This window comes from Gossypium hirsutum, chromosome D09, assembly GCF_007990345.1.
Source record: "Gossypium hirsutum isolate 1008001.06 chromosome D09, Gossypium_hirsutum_v2.1, whole genome shotgun sequence".
Lineage (NCBI taxonomy): Eukaryota > Viridiplantae > Streptophyta > Magnoliopsida > Malvales > Malvaceae > Gossypium > Gossypium hirsutum.
Genome location: NC_053445.1, coordinates 5,774,116 through 5,801,508, shown reverse-complemented (window position 1 = coordinate 5,801,508; position 27,393 = coordinate 5,774,116). Strand labels below are relative to the sequence as shown.

Here is a 27,393-nt window from a genome sequence, read left to right as displayed (position 1 = left end):
CTCTTGGTTAGCGTTCCTTCACTTTTTTCAAATTTTGATTTTTTTTCCTTTCAATTTCTTTAAAAACAAAAACAAATTGATTAACTTTTTTTTCTTTTCTTCTTTTTTTATTTTTAAAATAAGGTATGGGTTCTCTTAATTTAGTTCCACATTATGTTGCTTGTGTTTTATCCCTAAAAAATGAATTTTGGAAAAAAATTGAAATAAAAATTAAGATTTTTTAAAGGAAAAATTCATTAATTCATTCTAGGAATCATATAATTAGGAAAAAGAAAAAATAGCAAACAATATCGGTTGTGAAGGACAAGCTCCAACAACAGTCAAAGGCTTTAGCCTTAGTATCAATAGAACATTATGGCATGTTGACAATCAACATTGTCACAAGCACGACATATCTAGTGTGATTGCAAGCAACTATCACATTAATGAAATCAACTCGAGATGGTCCAAAGCAGCAAACAGAATTGATAAAAGAATCGAGCAAAAGCAAGACTACATGTATAAGCAAGACTAAAAAACTTGTACAAGACAAGACAAAAACTTTTAAAACTAAAGACTTATTAAACAATGGAAAAAAATAAAAATAAAACTTAGGACAATACGGATTCAAAGCAACTCAAGAAATCATTTGTTTTTTTTTCTAAAATACTCTAAAAAACATAAACAGATTAAGAAGTCAACGAAAAGTTGCCATTCGAGTACCTACGGTCAACTCACTTTTCAAAAGAAACTATTGGTGGCCATGGAGGTTCAGTGACGAAAGACACTATCATTTGTCCATCGCAAGTTGTAAAGATGACAAAGATACTCACAAAACAGATCTGCAAATTGAAAAGAGAGAAGACACATGAAATGAATAAAGAGTAAAAAGAATGAGAAGGTTGGCAGGAGGGAAAAGAGATGGGCCCGTAACCAACTCGACAACTAGTACGATCACTAAACAAAACACAAGAGAAAAAGCAAACAGCTTGGAAAAATAACTTTCTAGGGTTTTCCAATAAATTTGAGTTGCTGAAATGAGTTTTTTAGAATGATTAAATGATGGTTCGAACTAATAGAATACTTCAGTAAGTTTTTGGACATTCTTTTAATTTAACTCTATGCCAAGTTTCATATGTTTGATGCCTAAAAAACCTTGAATGCAAGTTTAGAAATAAATTTGAAAAAAAATATCTTATTATATTTTTTGAAACTTTTATATATTTTTAATATATATATTTGCTTTTTAAAATTTATTTCACATGCAACATGACACTTATCTAACATGTCATGTTAGTGGTTTTTTTTTTTTCGAATGGGTATAACAATTTGCAACTTAATTATCAAACTCAGCAAAAAAAAAGTTTTGTAAGGTTAAAATATGCTTCAAACTCAGCAACCCTTTGCTTTTAATATTGTCGATTTTATTTAGTTTATTAGCTATTTTATCTATCATTTTAAAATGTGTTTTTTCTTAAGAATTCGTAGTATGAAATTGAAATTTATAATAAAACATTAAATTTTTGAGATAAAATGTGTTATAATGAATATTCATTTAAAGACAAAAATATCCTTAAATGTTTTGGTTTTCTATGGAAGTTTTGGGACGATATTCTTCCCCAAAGCTCCTAATTATTTTGGTGTGTTTTTATGAATTTGGGATGGTATTTTCCCCTAAAGCTTTAGGGATGAAATTCATCCTTAATTATGAGGACCATTTTTCTTCTTCTCCAAAACTTTTCAAGGACAATTGTTGGAGACGAATTAAGTGGTCTTTAAATTTATTAAAATTTATTAGGGACGATTCTTAAATTTTTAGAGACGATTTTAATGGTTCCCAAAGCCACTAAATTTTGTAATGCATGACATATATTACATTATATATAGTGTTATCAATTCTTTCAATGTAGCATATAGCATTGCCCACGTTCTATTATAAATTTAAATAAAAATTATTTTTTATATTTTTTTATTTAGGACTAAAATGAAAAATATCGTAAACATTGAGGGCTAAATTTATTGATTTTTTTTAAATTTAGGATTAAACTGATACAATGTGTTAATATTGGAGGGCTAAATTTGTTATGAAATCAATAAAATAAAACTCACATTAGAATTTCGTTAGGCAACCAAATGAAGAGTGATTAAAATATTTAATTTCAGAAAATTGAGTGACCGAAGCGAAATAATAATAATTAAATGATCAAAATAGAACAAACTAAATAATTAGGTGACTATTCTTATACTTTTACCTTCTTCTTCTTTTTCCTTTTGAAAACAAGATAAAGGAGGAGAAAGTTTTGTCAAGTAAAGTGAGGGCCACTTCTTTGTAGCATTGCCTTTTTTCTGGACTAGCAAAGACTTTGAACTTTCAAGTCAATAGTGGTGGATTGATTTTGGGATTTTTTGTTTTTTCTATTTCCTTTTCCGCTTGTTGTATATGTTTTGTTCCTCAAGTATTTTTCAAGGCATCAATTGAATATATGGGTTTAAATAGGGGAAAATGTTTTGTCAAAGTGAGGGCCACTTCTTTATAGCATTGCTTTCTCTGGACCCATTTATATAGAAACGTAGCCAAATGCTTGATAAAGACTAGCAAAGACTTTGAACTTTCAAGTCAATAACGGTGGATAGATCTCGTGGAAATGGGTTTTAGTTGTTCTACAAGTATTTTTCGAGGCAACAATTATAAATAATTAAGACATATGATTTCAAATGTCAATTTATAAATGTGTGATCCGAGTTAAATGTAGAAGTAACATATTACTGATTTTAATTCCAAAATTGGAAAAATACACATATATTTAACTTCAGCTTGGTAGCTCATACAAAACACCAAAGCATGATTTAACCATATAGTTACAAATTTATAAAATTTTTAAAACTATTAAATTTTTATTAAAAAATAACAGTATCGATCTATTAAACTCTTTTATCAGGTTGGTATAGTTATTTTTAAAAAATATACATATAACTTTAAAAATTCTACACCCTTTTTAAAAAAATATTTAAAATTTTATATTTTTTAATAATTTTTAAAATTTAAAAGGGCTTAATTGATTTTTTTAATTTGTTATTAGTAAGGCCTTTTTTACTCTTTAATTTTATTAATTTCAAAATTTTTTAATTTCCTCCTTCCTATAAAAAGAGTAGGCTTTTTTTTCCAATAACTTGTTCGTAGAGACTTTGAAATTAATATATAGCCAATAAAATTAAATCAGTTTTAGATGTAATTAAATCAGCTAAAGTTTGAGAATTGGAGTCCTCAACTTCATAGCTATGAAATCCTACTATTACATTGTATCTTTACCTTCTTTGTACTCTCTACAATTGTAATCATTAGTGGAATTACAACAGCAACAAATGATCATTCTGAATGGCTGGCAGCAGAAGCAAATTTGAACACGAAATTGAGATAGGATTAAATCTATTTTATTTTATTTTGATTGAATTCAAAATTGAAATTAGTTTGGTGAGTTAATGATTGACAGTAGTATGGTTGATTATGGTCCAAGTAAAGTTTTTTAAAGCCTAATTTTGTTCATTTCAGTGATGGGGCAAGTTTTTTAAAGAGCTCAAATTCATTTTGAGAAAGATTTAAGTCCGGTTTTAGACTCAAATTTCAGTGATTAATCGTATAGCTTATATTTTTTTCTTTTGGGTCTAATCCAGATTTTCATTCTTTTATATTATTGTCAGTTTTGATGTCCTATGCTTTTGATATAACAATATTTAAGATAATTTTTATTTATATTTCCTAAGTCATTTAATGAAAATATAATTGAAAATTTTATCAAACATTTTCGAAGCATTTCAAAGGCTTGTAGAAGTGTCTAAAAACATGTTTTAAATGTGTTTTAACTTATCTAAATGTTTTTGTTTCTAAACTAAAATATTTCAAGTGTTTTAAACTCATTTTATACCAATTTGAAAAGAAGTAACAATACCCTAACTTAATTGCATCGATACAACTAAGAAAGTTAACAAAATTGCGAAACCCTAAGAGAAAGTATCTCAAAACTTATGGAGTTGTATCAATACAAATCGACTTGTACCTATACCACACGCTCCAACAACTACTATTTTCAAACACTAAAAAATTACAACCCAATGTTATAAATCGGTTAACAATGTTACAACGTTAAATTGGGTCATTCAAAATTAATTTTATAAGTTCAATAATTTACTAAAACTGTTGTTACTAAAAACATTGCAAAAAATTTAAAAAAAAATTAAATTCGTTAAGTAAAAAACCATTACAATTACTAATGGAATAGTAAAGTACAAGTAAAGTATGTTACAACCAAACGAAAGATACAAATTTAAACTTTAAAAAAATATTATTAATAAAAGCAACCACAAACTTTGAATATAAATTATAAAACCAACATAAATGGCACTGGAAAATTGCAATTTTACTTCAAAATATCAATCAATAATTAGAAAATTATTATAATATTACTTAAAAGATTACAGATTCACTAAAACCAATAGTGAGTTGTAATAACTAATTCCTGAAACCTTACAAAGTTTTTCAGAAGAATACCAAATTATTGAATACGTAGGAAATTGAATTCAGCAAATTAATCAGATTATGAAAATTCAATAAATTCAAGTATGTATGTCCTTTTTGAACTTTTAATATTGAACAAATCAAATCTAAATACGATTTTATAATTATATTTTAGGGACCTCAAATATCAATAAATACCATAAATTTTGAATGGTGTCATTTTTTCTCTCTAAATTCTGACTTTCAACATTATAAACTTAACCGAGACTTTATCAATTAACTATCTAAGGCATGGGTCAACTATCAACTTACTTTGGCTAGAATTTCAGCAAGAATTAAAGGAAAAAAAGACGAAGAAGAAGAAGAAAGAAATCTCCCTTACCTTAACAATTGAAATCGGCAATGGGGAAAAGAACCCATGTTTCTTATTCTTTGTTTTCAACGTAAGGAAGAAGATGAGAATAGCTCATCTTATACCGTTTCTTTACTTATTATTATTAAAATATAAATCTTTGTTACGATATTATTATGCAATATTGTTTTTTAGCAATTTGATTCTTAATAGAATATTATAAGATATTATTATGGGATATTATCTCTTAGCAATTTGATTCTTAATGGGATATTATAAGATATTATTATGGGATATTATCTTTTAGCAATTTGATTCTTACGTAACTACTACTATATAGATATAGATATATATACCCTTGAAGTCCATCAATAAAATTCAAGAGAGATTACCCTATTCTTGTCATGGCATCTTAGCAAGGTTTTTTTTTTTTTAAATTCTTTCATCATTCTAAATGGCTGGCGGCAAGTCTTTTCCTCCTCCATCACCACCAGGGGAGGCAACACTTACTGGTTTTACCGCTGAGCAATGGCAATCTCTTCAGGCGGTGTTTGGTAATAAACAATCAACTTCCACTCAGTTGAATGGTAAGTCTAAGAATAATTGGATTATTGATAAAGTATGTTCAAATCATGTTATGGGTGATCTTCTATGTTTGAAAAATGTTAGAGATGTTGTAGCATGTTCCATAGGACTCCTAGATGACCAAACAATGGTGGTTGCCTAAGAAGGAATAATTAAATTGACGAAAAAATTCACTTAAAACACGTTCTTTATGTTACTAAATTAAACTACAATTTAATTTCGGTTTCCCAATTGACTGATGATATGAATTGCTTTTTCCAATTTTTTAATAAGATATGTGCTATTTAGGATCTTCATTCAATAAAGCTAATTGGAGCGGGTGAGAGATGGGATGAACTTTACTACTTCCGATAGGTTTCGACGGTCAAAGCAGTTTCGGTTGAAGCTTTATCCTCTTTGGAACTTTGGCATAGAAGATTGGGTCATCCTCCTAAGAAAATAGTAAAGTTACTTTCTTATGTTAGTAATTGTAGAGATCATCCAAATAAAGTATGTGAATTTTTCATTGTGCTTAGCAAACTAGAAATAGCTTTCCAATTAGTGAACAGAAAGTCACTTGTATTTTTTAGTTAGTTTATTATGATTTATGGGGGTTTTATGACACTCTTTCATCTTGTGGATCTCATTAATTTTTTACATTGGTTGGTGATTTCTCTCAGGCTGTTTAGGTATATCTATTGGCTAATAAAAATGAGGTTTTCAAAGTTTTCATGTAATTAATTGCTGCAGTTGGTCGCCAATTTTCTCAACAAATAAATTGTGTTAGAAGTGATAATGGGACGGAATTTAATTGTCTCCAAGATTATTTTCTTGCAAATGACATTATTTTTCAAACATTTTTCGTCAACAAAATGGGAGAGTGGAGAGGAAACCTCAGCATATTATAAATGTAGCTCATGTTTTGCGTTTCCAAGGAAATCTACCTATATCTTTTTGGGGGCAATGTGTTTTGGTTGTTTCTCATCTCATTAACCGAACTCCTTCACCTCTTCTTCATAATAAAACACCCTATGAAATGTTGTTTGGTAGCCCTCCTTTGTTTGATGATTTTCGTGTGTTTGGTTGCTTATGTTTTGCTCATAATCAACATTCTAAGGGGGTTAAGTTTGCTAGTCAAAGTCAAAAGTATGTTTTTATTGGGTACCGTTTTGGCAAAAAGGTTGGTATTTATATGATCTGAATTCTAAGAAGTTCTTTGTGCCCCATAATGTGAAACTTTTTTAGGATATTTTTTCACATTTGGATGGGAATAATTCAACCATTGAGCCTGATAATGTTGCTCTGTCATATGGGACTGCAAACGTAATTTTTTATACATATTTTGGTGAATTAGAGGTGTTACAACCTGCGATAGTTCCTATGCTTGCTACTTCACAGCCTGTGAGTTCGTAACTTGCGAGTTCTCTGACACCTGTGGTATCTTCTTCTTTCTCCAATGTCATGGTGGTACAAGGGGCTTTAGGTAATGGTGCGCCTGAATTGGGATGAGAGCATAAGGAGAAATTTCCTTCTGTAAAGCTTCGGGATTTTTTTACTAATACCGTTATAAAGAAAAGTTAATCTCTCACCTTACTTGTTTCAGAGCCTTCCTCAGGTACTTTATTTCTTATAGCGTATTATGTTAATTGCGACAAATTTACTGTGAAACACTAAAATTTTCTTATAGTTATTACTGTAGGGATCAAGCCACAATCTTTTAAAAAGGATGTGAAGGATGCAGGATGGTATGATGCTATGCAAAATGAGATTTTTGCTCTAGAGGATAATATAAATCCGATAGAAGTATTGAAAGAATTAAAGCTCGTCTTGTTGTTTTTGGTAAGCACCAAGTAGAAAGTATTGACTATAATTAAACTTTCACACCTATGGTGAAAATGGTGACTGTTCGGGCTTTTTTAGCTATTACAACTTCAAAAAATTAAGAGTTACATCAGATGGATGTCCATAATGCCTTCCTGCATGGAGATCTTGGTGAAGAGGTTTACATGAAGCTTCCTCCAGGTTTTGCTCCTGATAAGAATGGAATGGTTTGTTGTTTGCACAAGTCTTTATATGGGTTGAAAGAGGCTCCTTAGTATTGGTTTGTGAAGCTTGTTACTGCACTAAAAGAGTATCGATTTCTTCTACCATATTCTGATTATTCTCTTTTTACATACACTAAGGGATCTGTACGCATTAATGTGTTGGTTTATGTTGATGATTTGTTTATTTCTAGGAACGATTCTGCTACTTTGAAAACTTTTAAGGGGTATCTCAATTCTTCCTTCCACATGAAGGATCTTGGTGTTTTGAAATAGTTTTTGGTGATAAAGGTAGCTCGTAGCTCTTTGGGGTTATTTCTTTGTCAAAGGAAATATACACTGATATTATTTCAGAGGCAGATCTTTTGGGAGTAAAGCCTGCAGGATCGCTAATAGAGCAAAATCATAAATTAGCGAATGCTACAAAGATGGTTTTTCCTGATCCTGAGCCATACAGATAGTTAATGGGTTATTTGATTAATTTGGTAGTGAACAGACTTGATTTGGCATACTTGGTTCATGTCTTATCTTAGTTTATGCATGAGCTGAGGCAGGAACATTAAGACATGACTCTGCGTGTTGTTTGGTACTTGAAATGCTCTCCTGGCCAATGGATTCTTTTGAGATTTAGTAGTGATTTGTCCTTGAAAGGGTGGTGTGATTCAGATTCGCTTACTGGCTGGCTTGTCTTTTTGGGACAATCTCTTATTTTATTTTTATTTTATTTTAATTTTAATTTTAATTTTAATTTTAATTTTAATTTTAATTTTAATTTTAATTTTAATTTTAATTTTAATTTTATGTTAAAGTGGTTAAATCCAAAATTAGTAAATTCTATGTATATAAATAGGGGCTTTAATGCCCTTAGGAGACACACTTGAATTTCACACTTTGATTTTAATTTGGAATTGAATTGGTGCGTAACATTCTGTTGCTTTGTTTCCAATTCTTGTTTTTCTTTCTTTCTTTTTCAAAATTTGTTTAATTGCTTGCCAAGCCCTTTTCTTCCCCAATTTCCACCATCTTTCATACAAATCCAATCACCTTCCATAACCTACAAGCATGATTAAATCCATGCTTCACTAAATTCCATCTTAGCTTTAGGCCGGTGTTCTTTTTGGTCGAGAATCGTAAGATACGTATCCATGTTAAAAAAATCATTCTAATCAGTATTCACATTTTTCCTAAGTATCGAGATTGACAACTCATCCCTTAAAGTTAACTCGATTTCAAGTCAAAAAATGCACGTTGGGTTGGAGTCGTGTTTGCTGACAGTTGGAGAAATGAGTCGGTCGTGCTGTATTTAGATCTCTAATAACAAATCAAGGAAGAAGTGATCGGGTTTAAACGACCCATGCGGTTGAGGCTGTTAATTCTAGTTGGGTTCTTCAAAGCACAAGGCTGTCGAAATCTTGAATTGGGAACACGTGTATCTCGGTTAGATAATTGGTAATGGTTGGTTTGCAGGTCGTACCAGAACCAGCTACGAGAGGAAAAACTGGTGGTTAGGATGTTCTAAGCTGCTATAACTAGCTTATTGATTGGAGGAGAAAATTAATTTTCAAAGAACGATTCAAAAATCTGAAATCCACCAAGTCTAGGGCTAAGGGTTATTATCTTTGATTGCAAAATTTGAATTTAATCTTCAATGATTTATTTGTTTATTTTTTAACAGGTCTGTTTGGAGTCATGGGCACAACTTTTGTAAAGTGTTTATCACCGATGACCCTTCACCGGCCACCAACAGTTTCTTTTGTAAAGTGTGTTGACTCGAATAGTGGCTTTTCATCGGCTTCCTAATTTGTTTATGTTTTGAGAGTATTCCAGAAAACCAAATTATTTCACAAGTTGCTTTGGACCAGTGTTGTCTTAAGGGTTTTTTTTTTTGTTTGTTTATTTTCCATTGTTTAATATGTCTTCACTTTTGAAAGTTTTTGTCTTGTCTTGTACAAATTTTTTAGTCTAGCTTATGCATTTAGTCTTGCTTTTAGAAGTGATTTTAGGAAGGGTTTTGTCATTGTCCTCTCTAGTTTGGTAGATGCTCGGTTCTTTTATCGATTCTGCCCGTCACTTTAGACCATTCGGAGTTGATTTCCTATCGTTATAGTTGCTTGCAATCTCTCCAAATTTGTTACACTTGACTTGTGATAAAGCCCGTTATCAGCATGTCATAATGTTCTATTGATGCTGAGGCTAAAGCCTTTGTCGTGTTGTTGGAGCTCTTGTCTTTTACCGCCGACGAATGTTTGTTGATTCTTTTTCTTTTTTCTAAATTATATGGTCCCATTCATAGAATGAATTAATGAATTTTTTTTCTTTCAATTTTAATGAGTTTAGTTTTTGTTTTTAAAGAAATTGAAAGGAAAAAATTAAAATTAGAAAAAGGTGATGGAACACTAGCCAAGAAATTGGTGTTTGAATTAAGATGAAGATGGAAGTGAAATTAAGCAAGTGTATTGCTCAGGAAGTCAAGGTCTTCCTTGTATGTGTTGGTTTGAGCCCAGTCGTTACGGGTTGCCATGAGAGGCCTATGACCCACGCGGAAACCATTATTGTCTTCACAATCAGAATTCCTGGAAACTAGATAGAAACCATTGGCCATATTCAGAATTTCTCCAAAGTAGGTCAACACTTTTCACTCTCCACCGAGTAAGTTAACGTTGGTTTAAGCATGCATATTATTCTTGCACTGGTGTTGGTTTGAGCACATTATACTCTCAGAAGAGAATGTAGGTTCAATTTTAAAGATAATATTGTTTAAAGGGGTGTTAATGAACTCCGAATGTAAATTGTAAAATAAAACATGTAGAATTTGTGAGATAAATGAAATTTTTGAAATTTTAAAGATAAAATATTTAAAAGATAATGTGAAAAGAAATAAAATAAGATAAAAGATTCTACATTATGTGATATACTTGTCATTTTTCATACTTTATTATAGAAAAAAATTCTATAATTTTTATTATTATTATAGATTATCAAACATGCTTAAAAAGTTAATTGACTAAAAATAAGTTCTAAATGATTTAGTCTTTTTTTATTTTAGAATTAAATCTTAATTTGATTTTAGAATTACAATTAAAAATTTGGGTTTAAATCAGGGGCTAAATTAAATATCATCTAGATTTTTGGGGTTAGAACAGAATTTTAAACTATAAGGGGACAAGTCGATTTTATTTTATTTTCATATTCTGTTTTTTTTTTTAATTTGCAAATGTGAACACCAAATTAAGGTGGGACTGAATCAAATTTATTTATTTTTGATTAAATTCAAAATCGATATTAAGTTTGTGAGTGGATGATTGGAAGTGATATTGTTGTGGTCCAAGTTAAATTTTTTTTAGAAAATTATACTATTAGTCATTAAACTATAAAAAAATTTTGTTTTGGTCACTTAACTAAAATGAAATTATAATTTTATTACTAACGTTTTCAAAATTGTTTTTTTCACCCAATTATAAAGTGACTTTTTTAGTTGGTAAAACAACAATTTAGTCTTCAAATTTCATACTCTCTATCAATTTAATCTTGATCATATTTAAAATAATAAAAATTTGAATTTCTTTTCAAAAACTTAGAAAACTCTAAAAATTAAAAATTATATAAAAGTAAATCAAAATTAAAAATAAATAAAGTGAGAGAAAATGGGGGAAATTTTTTTTTAAACCCTCCAAAATTTATCTTTGTATTATTTTTCTAGAAATATCAAATACTCATTATTTAAAATAACATTGAAAAAATAAAAACATTAAGCAAAGTTATTGGTTCTCTATTTTTTACCTCTTCTTTTCTTAACATGGCTTTTTTTGTTATAAGAAAAAAAAATTAAGAATATAATTTTTTTTACAATTTGGGTTTTGAAAAAAAATAAATGATTTGAAATTTTGAGTTGAGTCTAAAAAAGAAAATTGTGGTATATTTTATTTTTTTGCTAAAAAATTGACATCAGAGTTGATTTCACAAGCTTCTACAATATCAATCCTAGATGCTCTTCAAGAGCATGAAACTCGACTTGGAAGATATTACTAATTTGGCTTCGAGAAACATTGAGGAAACATGTAATGATATATACATTTGACCAATTTTATTTGAATGATAATTATTTCTCATACATATTAATTCTTCAACAACAACATATTAAAGTTTTTATATTTTTTAGTATTGTTATATAGAATTTTCTATTTTTTTAAAATAAATTTAAATTTTTATAATTTTTATATAGTATTATTATACCAAATGTGGCTTTTTAACATTGGCGTGATATAAAAAACAATTAAAACAAGTTGATTAATTTGGAAGTCAAGGTCTTCCATTAAGGCTTGCCATCAGAAAGCCCATGATCCACGCAAATCCCACTAATGTCTTCATTTACAGTTTCTACTCTGAACTCGTTTGGGATTTTGTGTATAATCATAAGAAAAATGTAAACTACAACAGGCAGAGCCGGGTTGTACTTCAATCTTCAAAGACTAGATTTTAAAATTTTCTATATTTTGTGCTAGAATTTTCTCCCACTCAAGGTATTTATGATTTTTTTAAATAATTTTTAATTTTTAAAAGGTTTAATTAATTTTTTTAGTTAGTTCCAAAAAAATTAATTTACTTTTTTTTTTCCAATATTTGTTACTAAAGACTTTGAAATTAATATATATCCAATAAAATTAAATCAGCTTTATATGTATTTAAATAAGCTAAAGTTTGAGAAATGGAGTGCAGCTTCAGCCCTCAACTTCATAGCTATGAAATCCTACCCTTACACTTGTATCCCTACTTTCTTTTTACTTTCTATAATTGTAATCACTAGTGGAATTACAAGGGCATCAAACGATGATTCTCAATGGCTGGCAGCAGAGGCAAAAGCCTTGAGAGAAACAGGGTGGTGGAGTAATTACACGAAGAGAGTTAGAAACCATTGTACGTGGCCTGGTATCCTATGCAGGAATGGAAGTATCGTCCAGATTTATCTTAGGGGCCATGGTCTGAATGGGAGCATAACACCTCAAATTGGAGCACTTTCAAAGCTTAGGTACCTCGCCCTGCCTTTGAATAACCTTACTGGTGAGTTACCTTCTTCAATTGGAAACCTCACTCAATTGACAGTGCTTTCTCTCTCAAACAATAGGCTTGTTGGTCCAATCCCATCTTCTGTCAGCAAGTTAACCAATCTTGCCTCGTTGTTCCTTGAAAGCTGTTGCGGAAAGGATCGATTCGAGAACTCCGATATGACTACAAGTAAATTGACCGGAACGAAAAATAAAGTGAACACAAGGATTTACGTGGTTCGGCTTTAATGCCTACGTCCACGGGCAGAGGCGAAAAGAAATTTCACTATAACAAGATGAAGATTACAAGTGTTTTACACTCAAGACACAACCCGAGAACCTCACAACTCTCAACCCCTATAGAAAACCCGAAAGCTAAAATCCTAGCTTTCAAAGAACAAGCTTTGCTCTCTCTTGGTTTGGGATGATCAATATGGCTAATGAACCTCTCTATTTATAAGAGAGTTCAAGGACATAATTGTCCAAAACTTTGGCAAAGATTTGTGGTTGAAAATGGACACCAACAACCATCCACTAATCCACTACCACCAACAACCCACTACCAACAACAACAATCCACTACCAATTTTAAGCCATTTCTTAACAAATCTCCACCTTGGCTTGAAATTTACCAAGCTGAACATCATAGTGAATTCCTCGAACTGGATCACCTCTTCCAAACGCCTCTCTGGCGCTAATCAATCCCGAATACCTATCAAGTCCAAGCAATGCTTGAACTTATATGCAGGGATCACCTTAGTTAACATATCTGCAGGATTCTTCTCGGTAGCAACCTTGCTGATAACAATGTCACCTTGCGTAACATGTTCCCGAACAAAATGATATCTGACATCAATGTGTTTGGTCCGTTCATGAAACATCTGATTTTTAGTCAGATGTATGGCACTCTGGCTATCGCAAAATACAACAGTGAAATCCTGTTGTAAACCCAAACTGCTTACTAGACCTTTCATCCACAATGCTTCTTTCACTGCTTCTGCTAACGCCATATATTCCGCCTCAGTCGTAGATAAGGCTACGGTAGACTGTAACACAGCTTTCCAACTAATGGCTCCTCCAGAATAAGTGAAAACATAACCCGTCAGAGATCTTCTTTTGTCCAGATCTCCAGCATAATCAGAGTCCACATAGCCCGTGACACTGCTAGTGCAGTCACTCTGATCATATACCAAGCATAAATCTGCAGAACCTCTCAAGTACCTGAGAATCCATTTCACGGCCTGCCAGTGTTCCTTGCCAGGACAACTCATGTATCTGCTGACCACACTAACTGCATGTGAAATGTCTGGACGAGTGCAAACCATTGCATACATCACGCTTCCAACTGCACTCGAGTATGGAATGTGAGACATTTGCTGCTTTTCTTCATCAGATTGTGGTGACAACTCTGCAGAGAGTTTGAAATGTGGTGCCAACGGAGTACTCACAGTTTTCGCTTTATCCATGCCGAAGCGTTGAAGAACCTTTTCAATGTAGTTCTTCTGCGACACACGAAGCTTGCCCGCCTTGCGATCTCTGTGAATATCCATGCCCAAAATTTTCTTGGCAGCACCCAGATCCTTCATCTCGAACTCACCACTCAACTGCGACTTTAACTTGTTGATTTCCGACATGTTTTTGGAAGCAATTAACATGTCATCAACATACAGCAACAAATAAATGTGCGAACCATCTGAGAGCTTCCGATGATAGACACAAGCATCATAGTCACATCTTGTGTAACCATGCTGAATCATGAAGCTATCAAACCGCTTGTACCACTGCCTTGGGGATTGTTTCAATCCATATAAAGACTTCTTTAATAGACAGACATGGTCTTCTTTACCAGGAACTGTAAAACCCTCTGGTTGACGCATGTAGATTGTTTCCTCGAGCTCACCATGCAAGAACGCCGTTTTTACGTCAAGCTGCTCAAGTTCTAGATCAGACTTGGCCACCATGGCAAGTAATACACGAATGGAAGAATGCTTTACGACTGGGGAGAAAACTTCATTGTAGTCAATCCCCTCTTTCTGAGTGAAGCCTTTAGCAACCAATCGTGCCTTGAATCTAGTTGCTTCAACCCCTAGGATGCCTTCCTTTTTCTTGAAGACCCATTTGCAACCAACTATCTTCTGGTTACTTGGCGGCTTAACCAACTCCCAAGTATGGTTCTTGTGAAGAGATTCTATCTCCTCACTCATAGCAATTGCCCACTGTGCCGACTCATCACACGTGACAGCCTCATTATAACTGGAAGGTTCTATACCAATGGACTCCGCCACACTGAGCGCGAAAGACACCAGATTAGCGTAACGCGGATTTGGTTTGATTTGTCTCTTCGTTCTTCCAGTGGCAATGCTATATGGTTTTTCTTGAGGTGACTCATCTTCATCGGAATCTTGCACCTCAACTTGATCATCCTGGACTGAAGTACCTTCCGTAGGAATTGGAGCGTCCACCTGACACTCCACCTGCTTCTCAACACCGTGATCTCCCATTCTATCTGACTCCTCCTTTTCCCGGGAATTTGTGGTGGATCGAAGCATGGATGACTCATCAAAAGTCACATCTCTGCTGATGATGAACTTGGACGAAACCGGATCAGGACACCACAACCTGTATCCTTTCACCCCTTGGCCGTATCCAAGAAATATGCATTTCTTCGCCCTCGGTTTGAGTTTTCCCTCATTTACATGAGCATACGCAGGGCAGCCAAACACTCTTAAACCAGAGTAATCAGCAGGAGAACCAGACCATACTTCCTCAGGAGTCTTCAGCTCAATAGCTGTTGACGGAGATCTGTTAACCAAATAACAAGCAGTATTAACAGCTTCAGCCCAAAATTCTTCACCGAGCCCAGCATTTGATCGCATGCAACGAGCTCGCTCCAAGAGAGTTCTATTCATGCGTTCTGCAACTCCATTTTGTTGTGGTGTTCGACGAACAGTGCGGTGTCTCACTATTCCTTCATTTTTGCAGAACTCATTGAATTCACCTGAGCAAAACTCCAAGCCATTATCCGTCCGGAATCGCTTGATCTTCTTTCCTGTTTGATTTTCGATCAAAGCTTTAAATTGCTTGAAGTTGATGAGAACCTCATACTTGCTCTTCAGAAAATACACCCAAACCTTTCTCGAGTAATCATCGATAAAGGTAAGCAGATATCTGTAACCACCTTTAGAAATTGTCGGAGAAGGCCCCCAAAGGTCAGAATGGAAGTAATCCACTGTGCCTTTTGTCTTGTGAATCCCAGTGCTGAACTTTACCCGAGTCTGCTTACCGAAGACGCAGTGCTCACAGAAATTCAACTTTCCTGTACACTGCCCAGACAATAATCCTCGTTTGCTTAGCACCGATAAGCCTCTCTCGCTCATATGCCCGAGCCGCATATGCCATAACTTCGTGGTGTCAGAATCTAGATCATCTGATGATGACACTCCCGCAACACCTGTAACCGAGGAACCATCGAGGAAGTAAAGGCCCCGCTCCAAATTACCACGTATCACAGTCAAAGCACCCGAGAATACCTTGAGAACTCCACCTTCAGCAGAGTACCGAAAGCCTTTCTTGTCCAACGTACTCAAAGAGATCAAATTTTTCTTCATTTCTGGAATGTGCCGAACATCAGTTAGAGTTCTAACAATACCGTCAAACATCTTTATACGAACTGTGCCAATCCCCATGACTTGACATGCGTGGTCATTTCCCATTAGTACTGAACCAGAATGCTTCTCGTATGTTGAGAATGCATCTTTCGAAGTACTTATATGAAATGTAGCTCCCGTATCAAGAATCCATCTCCCACCAGCGTAAGAGTCGGATACTGCAAGAACGATCTCGGCATCACTTGAAGAATCTGCATCAGCTACATTCGCACGATCATTTTGTTGCTCCTGTGATTCTGATTTCTCCTTCCTTTTCGGACAATCTACCTTCATGTGCCCGTACTTCTTACAGTAGTAGCACTGTATTCTCTTCTTGGACTGCGATCTAGGATGGCTTTTACTTGAACTTCCACCCTTTGCCTTGGATCTTCCTCGAGCAACCAAGCCTTCGCCTTCATTGTTTTCGACCACCTTACCAGTGATTTTCTTCCTCAACTCACTGGAACTTAAGGCATTTTTCACCTCCTCTAGAGTCAGGTCATCACGACCGTACATCATTGTATCAACAAAATTCTCATACGAGGGAGGCAAAGAACACAAAACAATTATTGCTTGGTCCTCATCATCGATTTTGTTATCGATATTATTCAAATCCATGATAATGGAATTGAATTTATCCAGGTGCTGGGAAACAGGTGTACCTTCCTCCATCTTCAGGGCATAGAGTCTTTGCTTGAGGTAGAGCCGGTTCGTCAATGACTTCGTCATGTACTTGCTCTCTAACCGGAGCCACAAACCGGACGCGGTTTTCTCATCCGCTACTTCTCGTAGCACTTCATCTCCTAGACATAGCAGAATAGCACTATGTGCTCTTTCTAGCATGTCATCCTTTTGCTCTTCCGAAAGCGTGCTTGGTAATTTATCTTTACCAGACAATGCTTTTAGCAATCCTTGTTGAACCAGCACTGCCCGCATCTTGATGCGCCATAAACTGAAACTATTTTTCCCGGTAAATTTCTCGACATCATACTTAGTCGATGAAACACTTGTAGCCATAATTTGGAACCTTTGAATGAATGATAATATTTTCTTCCTGATGTGAAAGATCAGACAAAGCTGCAGTCACAGGGCAATTCAGAAAATATTATCACTCCTTCAACTACGCTCTGATACCAATTTGTTGCGGAAAGGATCGATTCGAGAACTCCGATATGACTACAAGTAAATTGACCGGAACGAAAAATAAAGTGAACACAAGGATTTACGTGGTTCGGCTTTAATGCCTACGTCCACGGGCAGAGGCGAAAAGAAATTTCACTATAACAAGATGAAGATTACAAGTGTTTTACACTCAAGACACAACCCGAGAACCTCACAACTCTCAACCCCTATAGAAAACCCGAAAGCTAAAATCCTAGCTTTCAAAGAACAAGCTTTGCTCTCTCTTGGTTTGGGATGATCAATATGGCTAATGAACCTCTCTATTTATAAGAGAGTTCAAGGACATAATTGTCCAAAACTTTGGCAAAGATTTGTGGTTGAAAATGGACACCAACAACCATCCACTAATCCACTACCACCAACAACCCACTACCAACAACAACAATCCACTACCAATTTTAAGCCATTTCTTAACAAAAGCAACAAACTTAATGGATCCATTCCGCAAGAAATTGGGAGACTAAGGAATTTGGTTGCATTGGATCTATCCTACAATAGGCTTGTTGGTCCAATCCCATCTTCTGTTAGCAACTTAACCAGTCTTGCCTCGTTGTTCCTTCAAAGCAACAAACTTAATGGATCCATTCCACAAGAAATTGGAAGACTAACGACTTTGTGGGAATTCGATCTATCCTCCAATAGTCTTGTTGGTCCAATCCCATCTTCTGTCAGCAGCTTAACCAATCTTGCCTCGTTGTTCCTTCAAAGCAACCAACTTAATGGATCCATTCCACAAGATATTGGGAGACTAACGAAATTACTTGCATTGGATCTATCCTCCAATAGGCTTGTTGGTCCAATCCCATTTTCTGTCAGCTGGTTAACCAATCTTGCCTCGTTGTTCCTTCAAAGCAACCAACTTAGTGGATCCATTCCACAAGAAATTGGGAGTCTAACAAATTTGGTGGCATTGAATGTATCCTTCAATAGGCTTTCAGGTCACATCCCTTCCTCTCTGGGACAGTTAAAAAGTTTGGTCTCTCTCAACCATAATAAGGATTTATGTGGTTCCATTCAAGGCTTCCTTCCTTGCGGTTCATCCCCAACTGTAAATCGAGAAAGGAATAGCAAAGTCAAGCACAATCTTCATGTCACTACTATTCTGGTTCCAACTTTGTTATTTTCTGTCTCGACTTTTGCGTTGGTGATATTCATCCTATTCCGACGATATAAAGCTAAAGCTTTAAAATCTGATCCAAGTCCAACCAAAAATGGAGATTTGTTCTCTATTTGGAACTTTGATGGAAAGATTGCATTTGAAGACATCGTCAAAGCAACAGAGGATTTTGATATCAAATATTGCATTGGAACGGGTGGTTATGGCAGTGTTTACAGAGCAGTCTTACCAAGTGGCAAAGTTGTTGCTTTAAAAAAACTCCACCGATTGGAAGCTGAGCAACCGGCTTACGACACAAGTTTCCGAAATGAGATCAAGTTTTTAACTGAAATACACACAAGAACATCGTCAAGCTCCACGGATTTTGTCTCCACAATCGTTGCATGTTCTTGATTTATGAATATATGGAAAAGGGAAGCTTGTTTTATGCCTTGAGCATTGATGAGGAAGCTGTGGAATTGGATTGGACCAAAAGAGTGAACATTGTCAAAGGTGTCGCACATGCTCTATCTTACATGCATCATTATTGCAACCCTCCAATTGTTCATCGAGACATCTCAAGCAATAACATTTTGTTGGACTCTGAATTGGAAGCTTTTATTGCTGATTTTGGGACTGCAAGATTTCTTGATCCTGATTCATCTAATAGAACTGTAATGGTTGGGACGTATGGATATATTGCCCCAGGTTCTACACCTTCACTCTCTTCTTTTCCTTTTTATCCATTCTTGGTTTCTGCTGCTTATTTGTTTCGAATTGCATATCAGAATAATGAGGGAAACAAGAAATATCAAATATAAATAAAAAAAATTTAATTCTAGATTGGAGGATTCAAATGCAAACATACATGCTGATTACAAAATATAAATTAACATGTATTTAATTATTTTTGTTGTTGTAATTGAAGAACTTGCTTATTCATTGGTTGTGACCAAAAAATGTGATGTTTATGGTTTTGGAGTGCTAGCGTTGAAAATATTGATGGGAAAGCATCCTGGTGAATTATTGTCAACACTATCATCATCGTCGTCTCGTGTCCAAAATTTCATGCTAAATGAAATTTTGGACCCTCGATTATCAACCCCGAGAAGTCGAAAAATGGCAGGAGACATCGCTTTTATTGCTGTCATTGCTTTTGCATGCTTACGAGCTAGACCTAAAGCTCGACCAACAATGAAATTAGTGTCTCAAGAATTCCTACACATCAAGTCCCCAATTGCAATACCTCTTCATGAAATATCATTGATCGAGCTTAAAAATCATGAGATATTTATGGGCAATGAAAATCACAAATAAATAAATGATTTGAAGTTGATGTAATAATATAGGAACCAATAGAAAGTGATAAATAGGATTAATCTTCACCGAGGCACGACATTATTATTCATAGTTACTAATTTCTTGTTTTCCTTCAAAATATTTAAAATTTTGGGTTGAAAAATATAACTTTTAATAATTAAAACTATATTTTAGCAATTAAGATTATTTTGCAAAATTGAACACCAAATTAAGGTGGGATTAAATAAAATTTATTTTATTTTGATTATTCACATTTGAAACTACTTTGGCGAGGGAATGATTGAAGGTAGTATGGTTGATTATGGTCCAAGTCACAGAGCTTTTTAAAGCCTAATTTTGGTCGGCCAAATTTTGTTCATTTCATTGATGGATTTTTTTTTTATCAAAACCGAAGTTCATTTTGAGAGAGATATAAGTGATAAGTCTGGTTTTAGACTAATTTTAATTAACTCAAATTTACGATATTTTTTTTAATCAAGATTTTAATTCTTTTAAAGTATTATTAGTTTTGATGTCCCAAGCTTTTGATATAATAATATTTAAGATAAATTTTTATTTATATTTCCTAAGTCATTTGATGAAAATATGATTAGAAATTTTATCAAACATTTTGAAAGCATTTCAAATACTTGTAGAAGTGTCTAAAAACATGTTTTAAATGTGTTTTAGTTTATCTAAATATTTTTGATTCAATACCAAAACATTTTAAGTATTTTAAATTCATTTTATACAAGCTTGAAAAAGATATATTGATACCCTAACCTAATTGTATCGATACAATTAGGACAATAAGCAAAATTGTGAAACCCTGAGAGAAAGTATTAATATTTCTGGACTGTATCAATACAAATGGACTTGTACCTATACCATAAGCTCCAACAACTACTATTTTCAAACACTACATTACAATGTAATGTTATAGAACAGTTGACAACGTTACAACATTAAATTCGGTCATTCAAAAATTATTTTATAAGCTCAATCATTTACTAAAACGATTGACAACGGTTACTAAAAAACTACAAATAATTTTATTTATTTAGTAGAAAATGGGTTTCACATATGCCAAAAAATGTTTTGTAACTAAGAATTAGAAAATTAAGTAGTTATAAAATATGTTTAATATACGTTAATAAGTGTGTTGGGAAGAAACCGAACAACCGAAACAAAGCGAAAGCACAACCGGTGTTCTTTCTCTCCTTATAACTCCTGTCAAAAATTATGGCAAGCACAATAGCACAAGATATGTTCTCTAGCAACCTTAATCAACCACAAATCAACTAATGCAACCACAACAAAAATAAATAGAGACACCGATATTTTTACGTGGAAAACCCCTCTAAATTAAGGGTAAAAACCACGGGACTTTAGAGTCCGATAAAGAGCTCCACTATCATCAAATGTTCAACTACAAGATCACAATATCAAGCCTACAACAAGCATTCAACTCTGACAAGGCTAACAACATGTAATCTTTAGCAAAAGAGAGAAAAATGAGAGAACATCACCAAAAACGTAGCTGCTGAAATATGGGTATTTCCGATGCTACAAGTCTCAGATGAAAAATCCGACCGTACAAAGTCAAGAACACCTTATCACCTAGCTGCTGTCCAAAAATCAGCTCAATCGAACCACGGATGGACCTTCGATCGAAGAGTTGATCACTGCTGCACCAAGCTTGAAAAACTGATTTTTCTATTCTCTTTCTCTCTATTTTTTTTTTAGCTCTCTGCAGAAATTTCTGCCCACTCCCGTTAAAAACCCCAAAATGGCTTTTGACAAAACCAAAAGAGAAAGACAAAACATTATGGCATGCAGAAACTATGGGTTTCCCACATAGTGGGACCCATACCCAACAAAGTGTTGGGTACAATTAAATTTGAAAATAATTTAAATGAACTAAAAAAAATTGAATTAAGTTTGAAAAAAAAAATTTAGTGGTATATTTAATAATTATTTTCTAAAAATAACATAAATATTTCCTATCCCAGCCGTTGCTGGAAATTTGAAAAATCTTGTGTTTAAATATATCAACAAACAAATTGGTTGGTCCAATCTTACATAGCTTTTTCTTCCTTTATCACCTTCTTAGAAGTTTCAACAAAGAAAAACACAACATTTGCTACAACTTCCACTTTACGTGTAAAAGACCAAGACTTTGAAATTAATGAATATGTGTTACACAGTTGACTAAAAACTTTGAAATTAATATACATCCAAGAAGCTAAAGTTTCAGAATTGGAGTGCAGCTTCAGCCCTCAACTTCATAGCTATGAAATCCTACTTCTCCACTTCTATCCCTACCTTCTGTTTACTCTCTATAATGGCAATCACTAGCGGATTTACAAGAGCAACAAAAAGTGATTCTGAATGGCTGGCAGCAGAGGCAAAAGCGTTGATAGAAACAGGGTGGTGGAGTAATTATACGAGAGCTGAAAACCATTGTACGTGGCCTGGTATCCAATGCAATGCTGGAAGTGTCATCGAGATTGATCTTGGTGGCCATGGTCTGAATGGGAACATAACACCTCAAATAGGAGCACTTTCTAAACTCCAGCTCCTTAACTTGTCTTGGAATAGTCTTACAGGTGAGTTACCTTCTTCACTTGGAAACCTCACTCAATTGGCAGTGCTTGATGTTTCTTATAACCATATTCATTCCATTCCCTTGGCAATTCAGAAGATGGAGAATCTTGTTTCTCTAAGTTTGTCTGGGAACTTCATTGATTATAATGCTTCAGCTATTGGTCTGTTGACCAATCTCACCCACTTGAAAAAGCTAGTGACTCTCAACCTCAGATACTGTTACCTCAGTGGTCCCATTCCACCACATATTGGAAAGCTAGAGAGAATGGTTCATCTTGATCTCTCAAACAACAGGCTTGTTGGTCAAATCCCATCTTCCGTCAGCAACTTAACCAATCTTGCCTCGTTGTTCCTTCAATACAACCAACTTCATGCATCCATTCCACATGAAATTGGGAGACTAAAGAATTTGGTTACATTAGATCTATCCTTCAATATGCTTGTTGGTCCAATCCCATCTTCTGTCAGCAACTTAACCAATCTTGCCTCGTTGTTCCTTCAAAGCAACCAACTAAATGGATCCATTCCAAAAGATATTGGGAGACTAAAGAATTTGGTTGAATTGCATCTATCCTTCAATAGGCTTTCAGGTCACATCCCTTCCACCCTGGGTCAGTTAACAAATTTGGAATCTCTCTACCTCCATCATAATCAAATTATTAGTGTCATCCCCCATGAAATTGAGAGGTTGAAGGATTTAAAATATTTGGATCTCTCATACAACAACTTACGTGGACCCATTCCATATGGATTGTTGGATTTTCCACTCGAGACATTTACGGGCAATAAAGATTTATGTGGTTCCACTCAAGGCTTCCTTCATTGCCCTTCAACGAAGCACAATTTGCCTGTCGTTATTCTGGTTCCAACCTTCTTATTTTTTGTCTCGACTTTTGCTTTGGTGATATTCATCCTATTCCGACGATATAGATCTAAAACTTTGAAATCTGATCCAAGTCCAACCAAAAATGGAGATTTATTCTCTATTTGGAACTTTGATGGAAAGATTGCTTTTGAAGACATCATCAAAGCCACAGAGGATTTTGATAGCAAATATTGCATTGGAACGGGTAGTTATGGCAGTGTTTACAGAGCAGTTTTACCAAGTGGCAAAGTTATTGCTTTAAAAAAGCTCCACCTTTTGGAGGCTGAGCAACCGGCTTACGATATAAGTTTCCGAAATGAGATCAAGTTTTTAACAGAAATACGGCACAAGAACATCATCAAGCTCCACGGATTTTGTCTCCACAATCGCTGCATGTTTTTGATTTATGAATATATGGAAAATGGAAGCTTGTTTTATGCCTTGAGCATTGATGATGAAGCTGTGGAATTGGATTGGACCAAAAGAGTAAACATTGTCAAAGGTGTCGCACATGCTCTGTCTTACATGCATCATGATTGCAACCTTCCAATTGTTCATCGAGACATCTCAAGCAATAACATTTTGTTGAACTCTGAATTGGAAGCTTTTATTGCTGACTTTGGGACTGCAAGACTTCTTGATCCTGATTCGTCTAATCAAACTGTAATTGTTGGGACGTATGGATATATTGCCCCAGGTTCTACACCTTCACTCTCTTCTTATCTTTTTTATTTAGTTCTATCCATTCTTAGTTTCTGCTGCTTATTTGTTTCGAATTACATATTAGAATAATGAGGGAAACAAGTAGGAAAAACAAAATTAAGAAATATCAAATATAAATTACAAAAATTAATTCGAGATTAGAGGATTCAAATGCAAACATACATGCAACTAAGCTGAATACAGAATATAAATTAACATCTATTTAACTTTTTTTTTAATTACAGAACTTGCTTATTCGTTGGTCGTGACCGAAAAATGTGATGTCTATAGTTTTGGAGTGTTGGCATTGGAAATATTGATGGGAAAGCGTCCTGGTGAATTATTGTCAACACTATCATCATCATCGTCTCGTGTCCAAAATTTCATGCTAAATGAAATTTTGGACCCTCGATTATCAACCCCAAGAACTCGAAAAATGGCAAGAGACATCGCTTTTATTGCTGTAATTGCTTTTGCATGCTTACGAACTAGACCTAAAGCTCGACCAACAATGAAATTAGTGTCTCAAGAATTCCTACACAACAAGCAGTCCCCAATTGCAATACCTCTTCATGAAATATCATTGATCGAGCTTAAGAATCATGAGATGTTTATGGGCGATGAAAATCACAAATAAATAAATAAATAAATTGGAGTTGATGTAATAATATAGGAACCAATGGAAAGTGATAAGTAGAATTAATCTTCACCAAGGCACGACATTGTTATTCATAGTTACTTTCTTATTTTCCTACAAAATATTTAAAACTTTGGGTTGAAAAACATAACTTTTAATAATTAAAACTATATTTTAGCAATCAAGATTAATTTGCAAAATTGAACACCAAATTAAGGTGGGATTAAATAAAATTTATTTTATTTTGATTAAATTCAGATTTGAAATTTCTTTGGTGAGGGAATGATTGAAAGTAGTATGGTTGATTATGGTCAAGTCACAAACATTTTAAAGCCTAATTTTGGTCGGCCAAATTTTGTTCATTTCAGTGATGGTATTTTTTTTTTTTTATCAAAACCAAAGTTCAATTTGAGAGAGATATAAGTGATAAGTCTGGTTTTAGACTAATTTTAACTCAAATTTACGATATAATTTTTTTTAATCAAGATTTTCATTCTTTTAAACTATTATTAGTTTTGATGTCCCAAGCTTTTGATATAATAATATTTAAGATAAATTTTTATTTATATTTCCTAAGTCATTTGATGAAAATATGATTAAAAATTTTATCAAACATTTTCAAAACATTTCAAATACTTGTAGAAGTGTCTAAAAACATGTTTTAAATGTGTTTTAGTTTATCTAAATATTTTTAAGTATTTTGGGGAAAGGATCCACGCATTTCGTTAAATTGGGCCATTTGCGCAATTGGTCCCTCCCTTTTGCAATGCGCTTCAATCAAACCTGTTTTAGTTTTCAAAAATTGGGCCGCATATTTTATTTTTGTTTTAATTTGGTCCCTTGCTGAGCATCGCTTTGGAGGGTGGGATTAATTTCCCTTTTAGTCCCCCATTGTTGTTCGTGCGTTCAAGTTGGTTCCTTTTTATTTATTGCGAATCCGCCCCCTTTTTTTCGTTCTAGTTCAGTTCAGTCCATTTTAGTTATTTTTTATTACTACATTTATACCATTATTTATTATTATATCATTTACTATCATTATAATTATTATATTTTCTATACATGAACGTGCGCATATTTTTTTTCCATATAAAACATACGTGCATATTTTTAATATATGTATATATATTTTAAACCTTTACAAATATATGCATATATTCATACATACGTTTTTTTATTATTTTTAAATCTTTTATATACTTTATATTATATGTATATACTTTTTTTTGATTTTGTAAATATATATACATATACATATACATACTTTTATATTTTTATTTTATTTTCACGATTTTCAAATATATATACATGCATTTTTATTAGTTTTGATTGATATACTCCATTCCATCTTTTTTTTTTTTTGTATCCTTGTATATGCGTATTAAATATATATGTACACATATTTGCAAATTTACTTGTTTATTGTACTTGTATATGTATATTTGTAAATATTTATTCATATATGTTTTAAATTAAAGTATTTGTATCACATTGTACATTAACTTTTCAACATACCCTTTTGAAAATATGTTTTGATTTTAACCATATATCAAAGTTAATTTCTTGATTTAAAGGTTTTTTTTTTGAATAAAAGCGTTATTCGAAGTTTGGGATTTTCGAGGGAAATTGAGCCCTAACGCATTGGGTTCTGATTTTCTTTGTCAATCTTAAATAGCCGAGAATATTCTTTATTCAAAACGCATGAGTATAAAAATCATTTTGGGGAACTTAACTTGCCGTGTCCTAACGTATTGGGTGTGGCATGTTACTTTCTCAAAATAAAGTTTTTCGCATAAAAAAAAGTGATATTCAAAGTTCGGGGATTATGAGGAATTATACCCTAACGTATTGGGACTCGACTTCTTTACATGACTTGAACAATTGATTATCCCTTTTCAAATTTCATCATTTGAGCTGATTTTAAAATCTTTTCAACCTTCGACACTAAGACATTGAATGATCAATTTGGTACCGATTTTGGGCGTTACGAGGGTGCTAACCCTTCCTCGTGCGTAACTGACTCCCGAACTCGCTTTCTCAAAATTCGTGGACCAAAATAATTTTTAAGGTGAGCCGATCACACCTTAATAAAGGATCAGTGGCGACTATCATTTTCATTTTAAAAGTCGACAACAAAATTTTTGTTTTCAAAAAAACGGTTTCGACAGTAATGTTGTAGAACAGTTGACAACGTTACAACATTAAATTCAGTCATTCAAAAATTATTTTATAAGCTCAATCCTTTACTAAAAGGATTGACAACGGTTACTAAAAAAAACTAATTTAAAAAAAAAAAAAGAAAACCAGAGTTAAATTCGTTAAAAAAAAAACCCCTCTACGCTTATTAACTAGTGTTAAGTGCAATTATAAAGCACTATGTTACACTCCCAAAAAAGATACAATTGTAAACTTTGAGAATATATTATTGATAAAAACAACAACAAACTTCGAATTTAAATCATAAAACTAACTTAAATAACACTAAAAATTACAATTTTACTTCAAAAATATCAAATAATAATTAGAAAAATATTATAATATTACCTTCAAGATTACAGATTCACTAAAAGCAGTACCGAGTTGTAATAATTAATTCCTAAAACCTAACAAAAATTTTCTGAAGAATACCAAATTATTGAATACGTAGGAAAAATGGGTAAATTAGTGGTACTTCCAAAAGTTACTTTTTGCATAAGCACTTGAGCTTGGCACCAAGCAAAGCTTCAATGGCCCAATGCTCCAAAACAAAAATACTTAATGATAACACATCATCAAGTGCTCAGTATCTGTGAGTGACACATCGTGAACCCTACAGATTGCCAATTCATCAACATCTTAGCTATAAAATGCATGACAGTGCTCAAAATGG

The 27,393-nt window shown here is 33.4% G+C and overlaps 1 protein-coding gene and 1 pseudogene across 2 annotated transcripts; both read left to right on the top strand.

Moving 5' to 3' along the window:
- Nucleotides 1-12,189: 12,189 nt before the first annotated feature.
- LOC107892418 (MDIS1-interacting receptor like kinase 2-like) lies at nucleotides 12,190-19,815 on the top strand (annotated as a pseudogene).
- A 1,992-nt stretch (nucleotides 19,816-21,807) lies between these two features.
- LOC107890421 (MDIS1-interacting receptor like kinase 2-like) lies at nucleotides 21,808-24,664 on the top strand. 2 transcript variants are annotated; one of them, XM_016814835.2, is made up of 3 exons: nucleotides 21,808-22,325; nucleotides 22,418-23,885; nucleotides 24,136-24,664. In XM_016814835.2, the coding sequence occupies exons 2-3, from the start codon at nucleotides 22,421-22,423 to the stop codon at nucleotides 24,525-24,527; spliced, it is 1,857 nt and encodes a 618-aa protein (XP_016670324.1). In that variant the 5' UTR covers nucleotides 21,808-22,325; nucleotides 22,418-22,420; the 3' UTR covers nucleotides 24,528-24,664. The 2 variants fall into 2 exon arrangements, with proteins under 2 accessions (XP_016670324.1, XP_016670323.1); XM_016814834.2 differs by having other exon boundaries at nucleotides 21,808-23,885; nucleotides 24,136-24,663.
- Nucleotides 24,665-27,393: the final 2,729 nt, after the last annotated feature.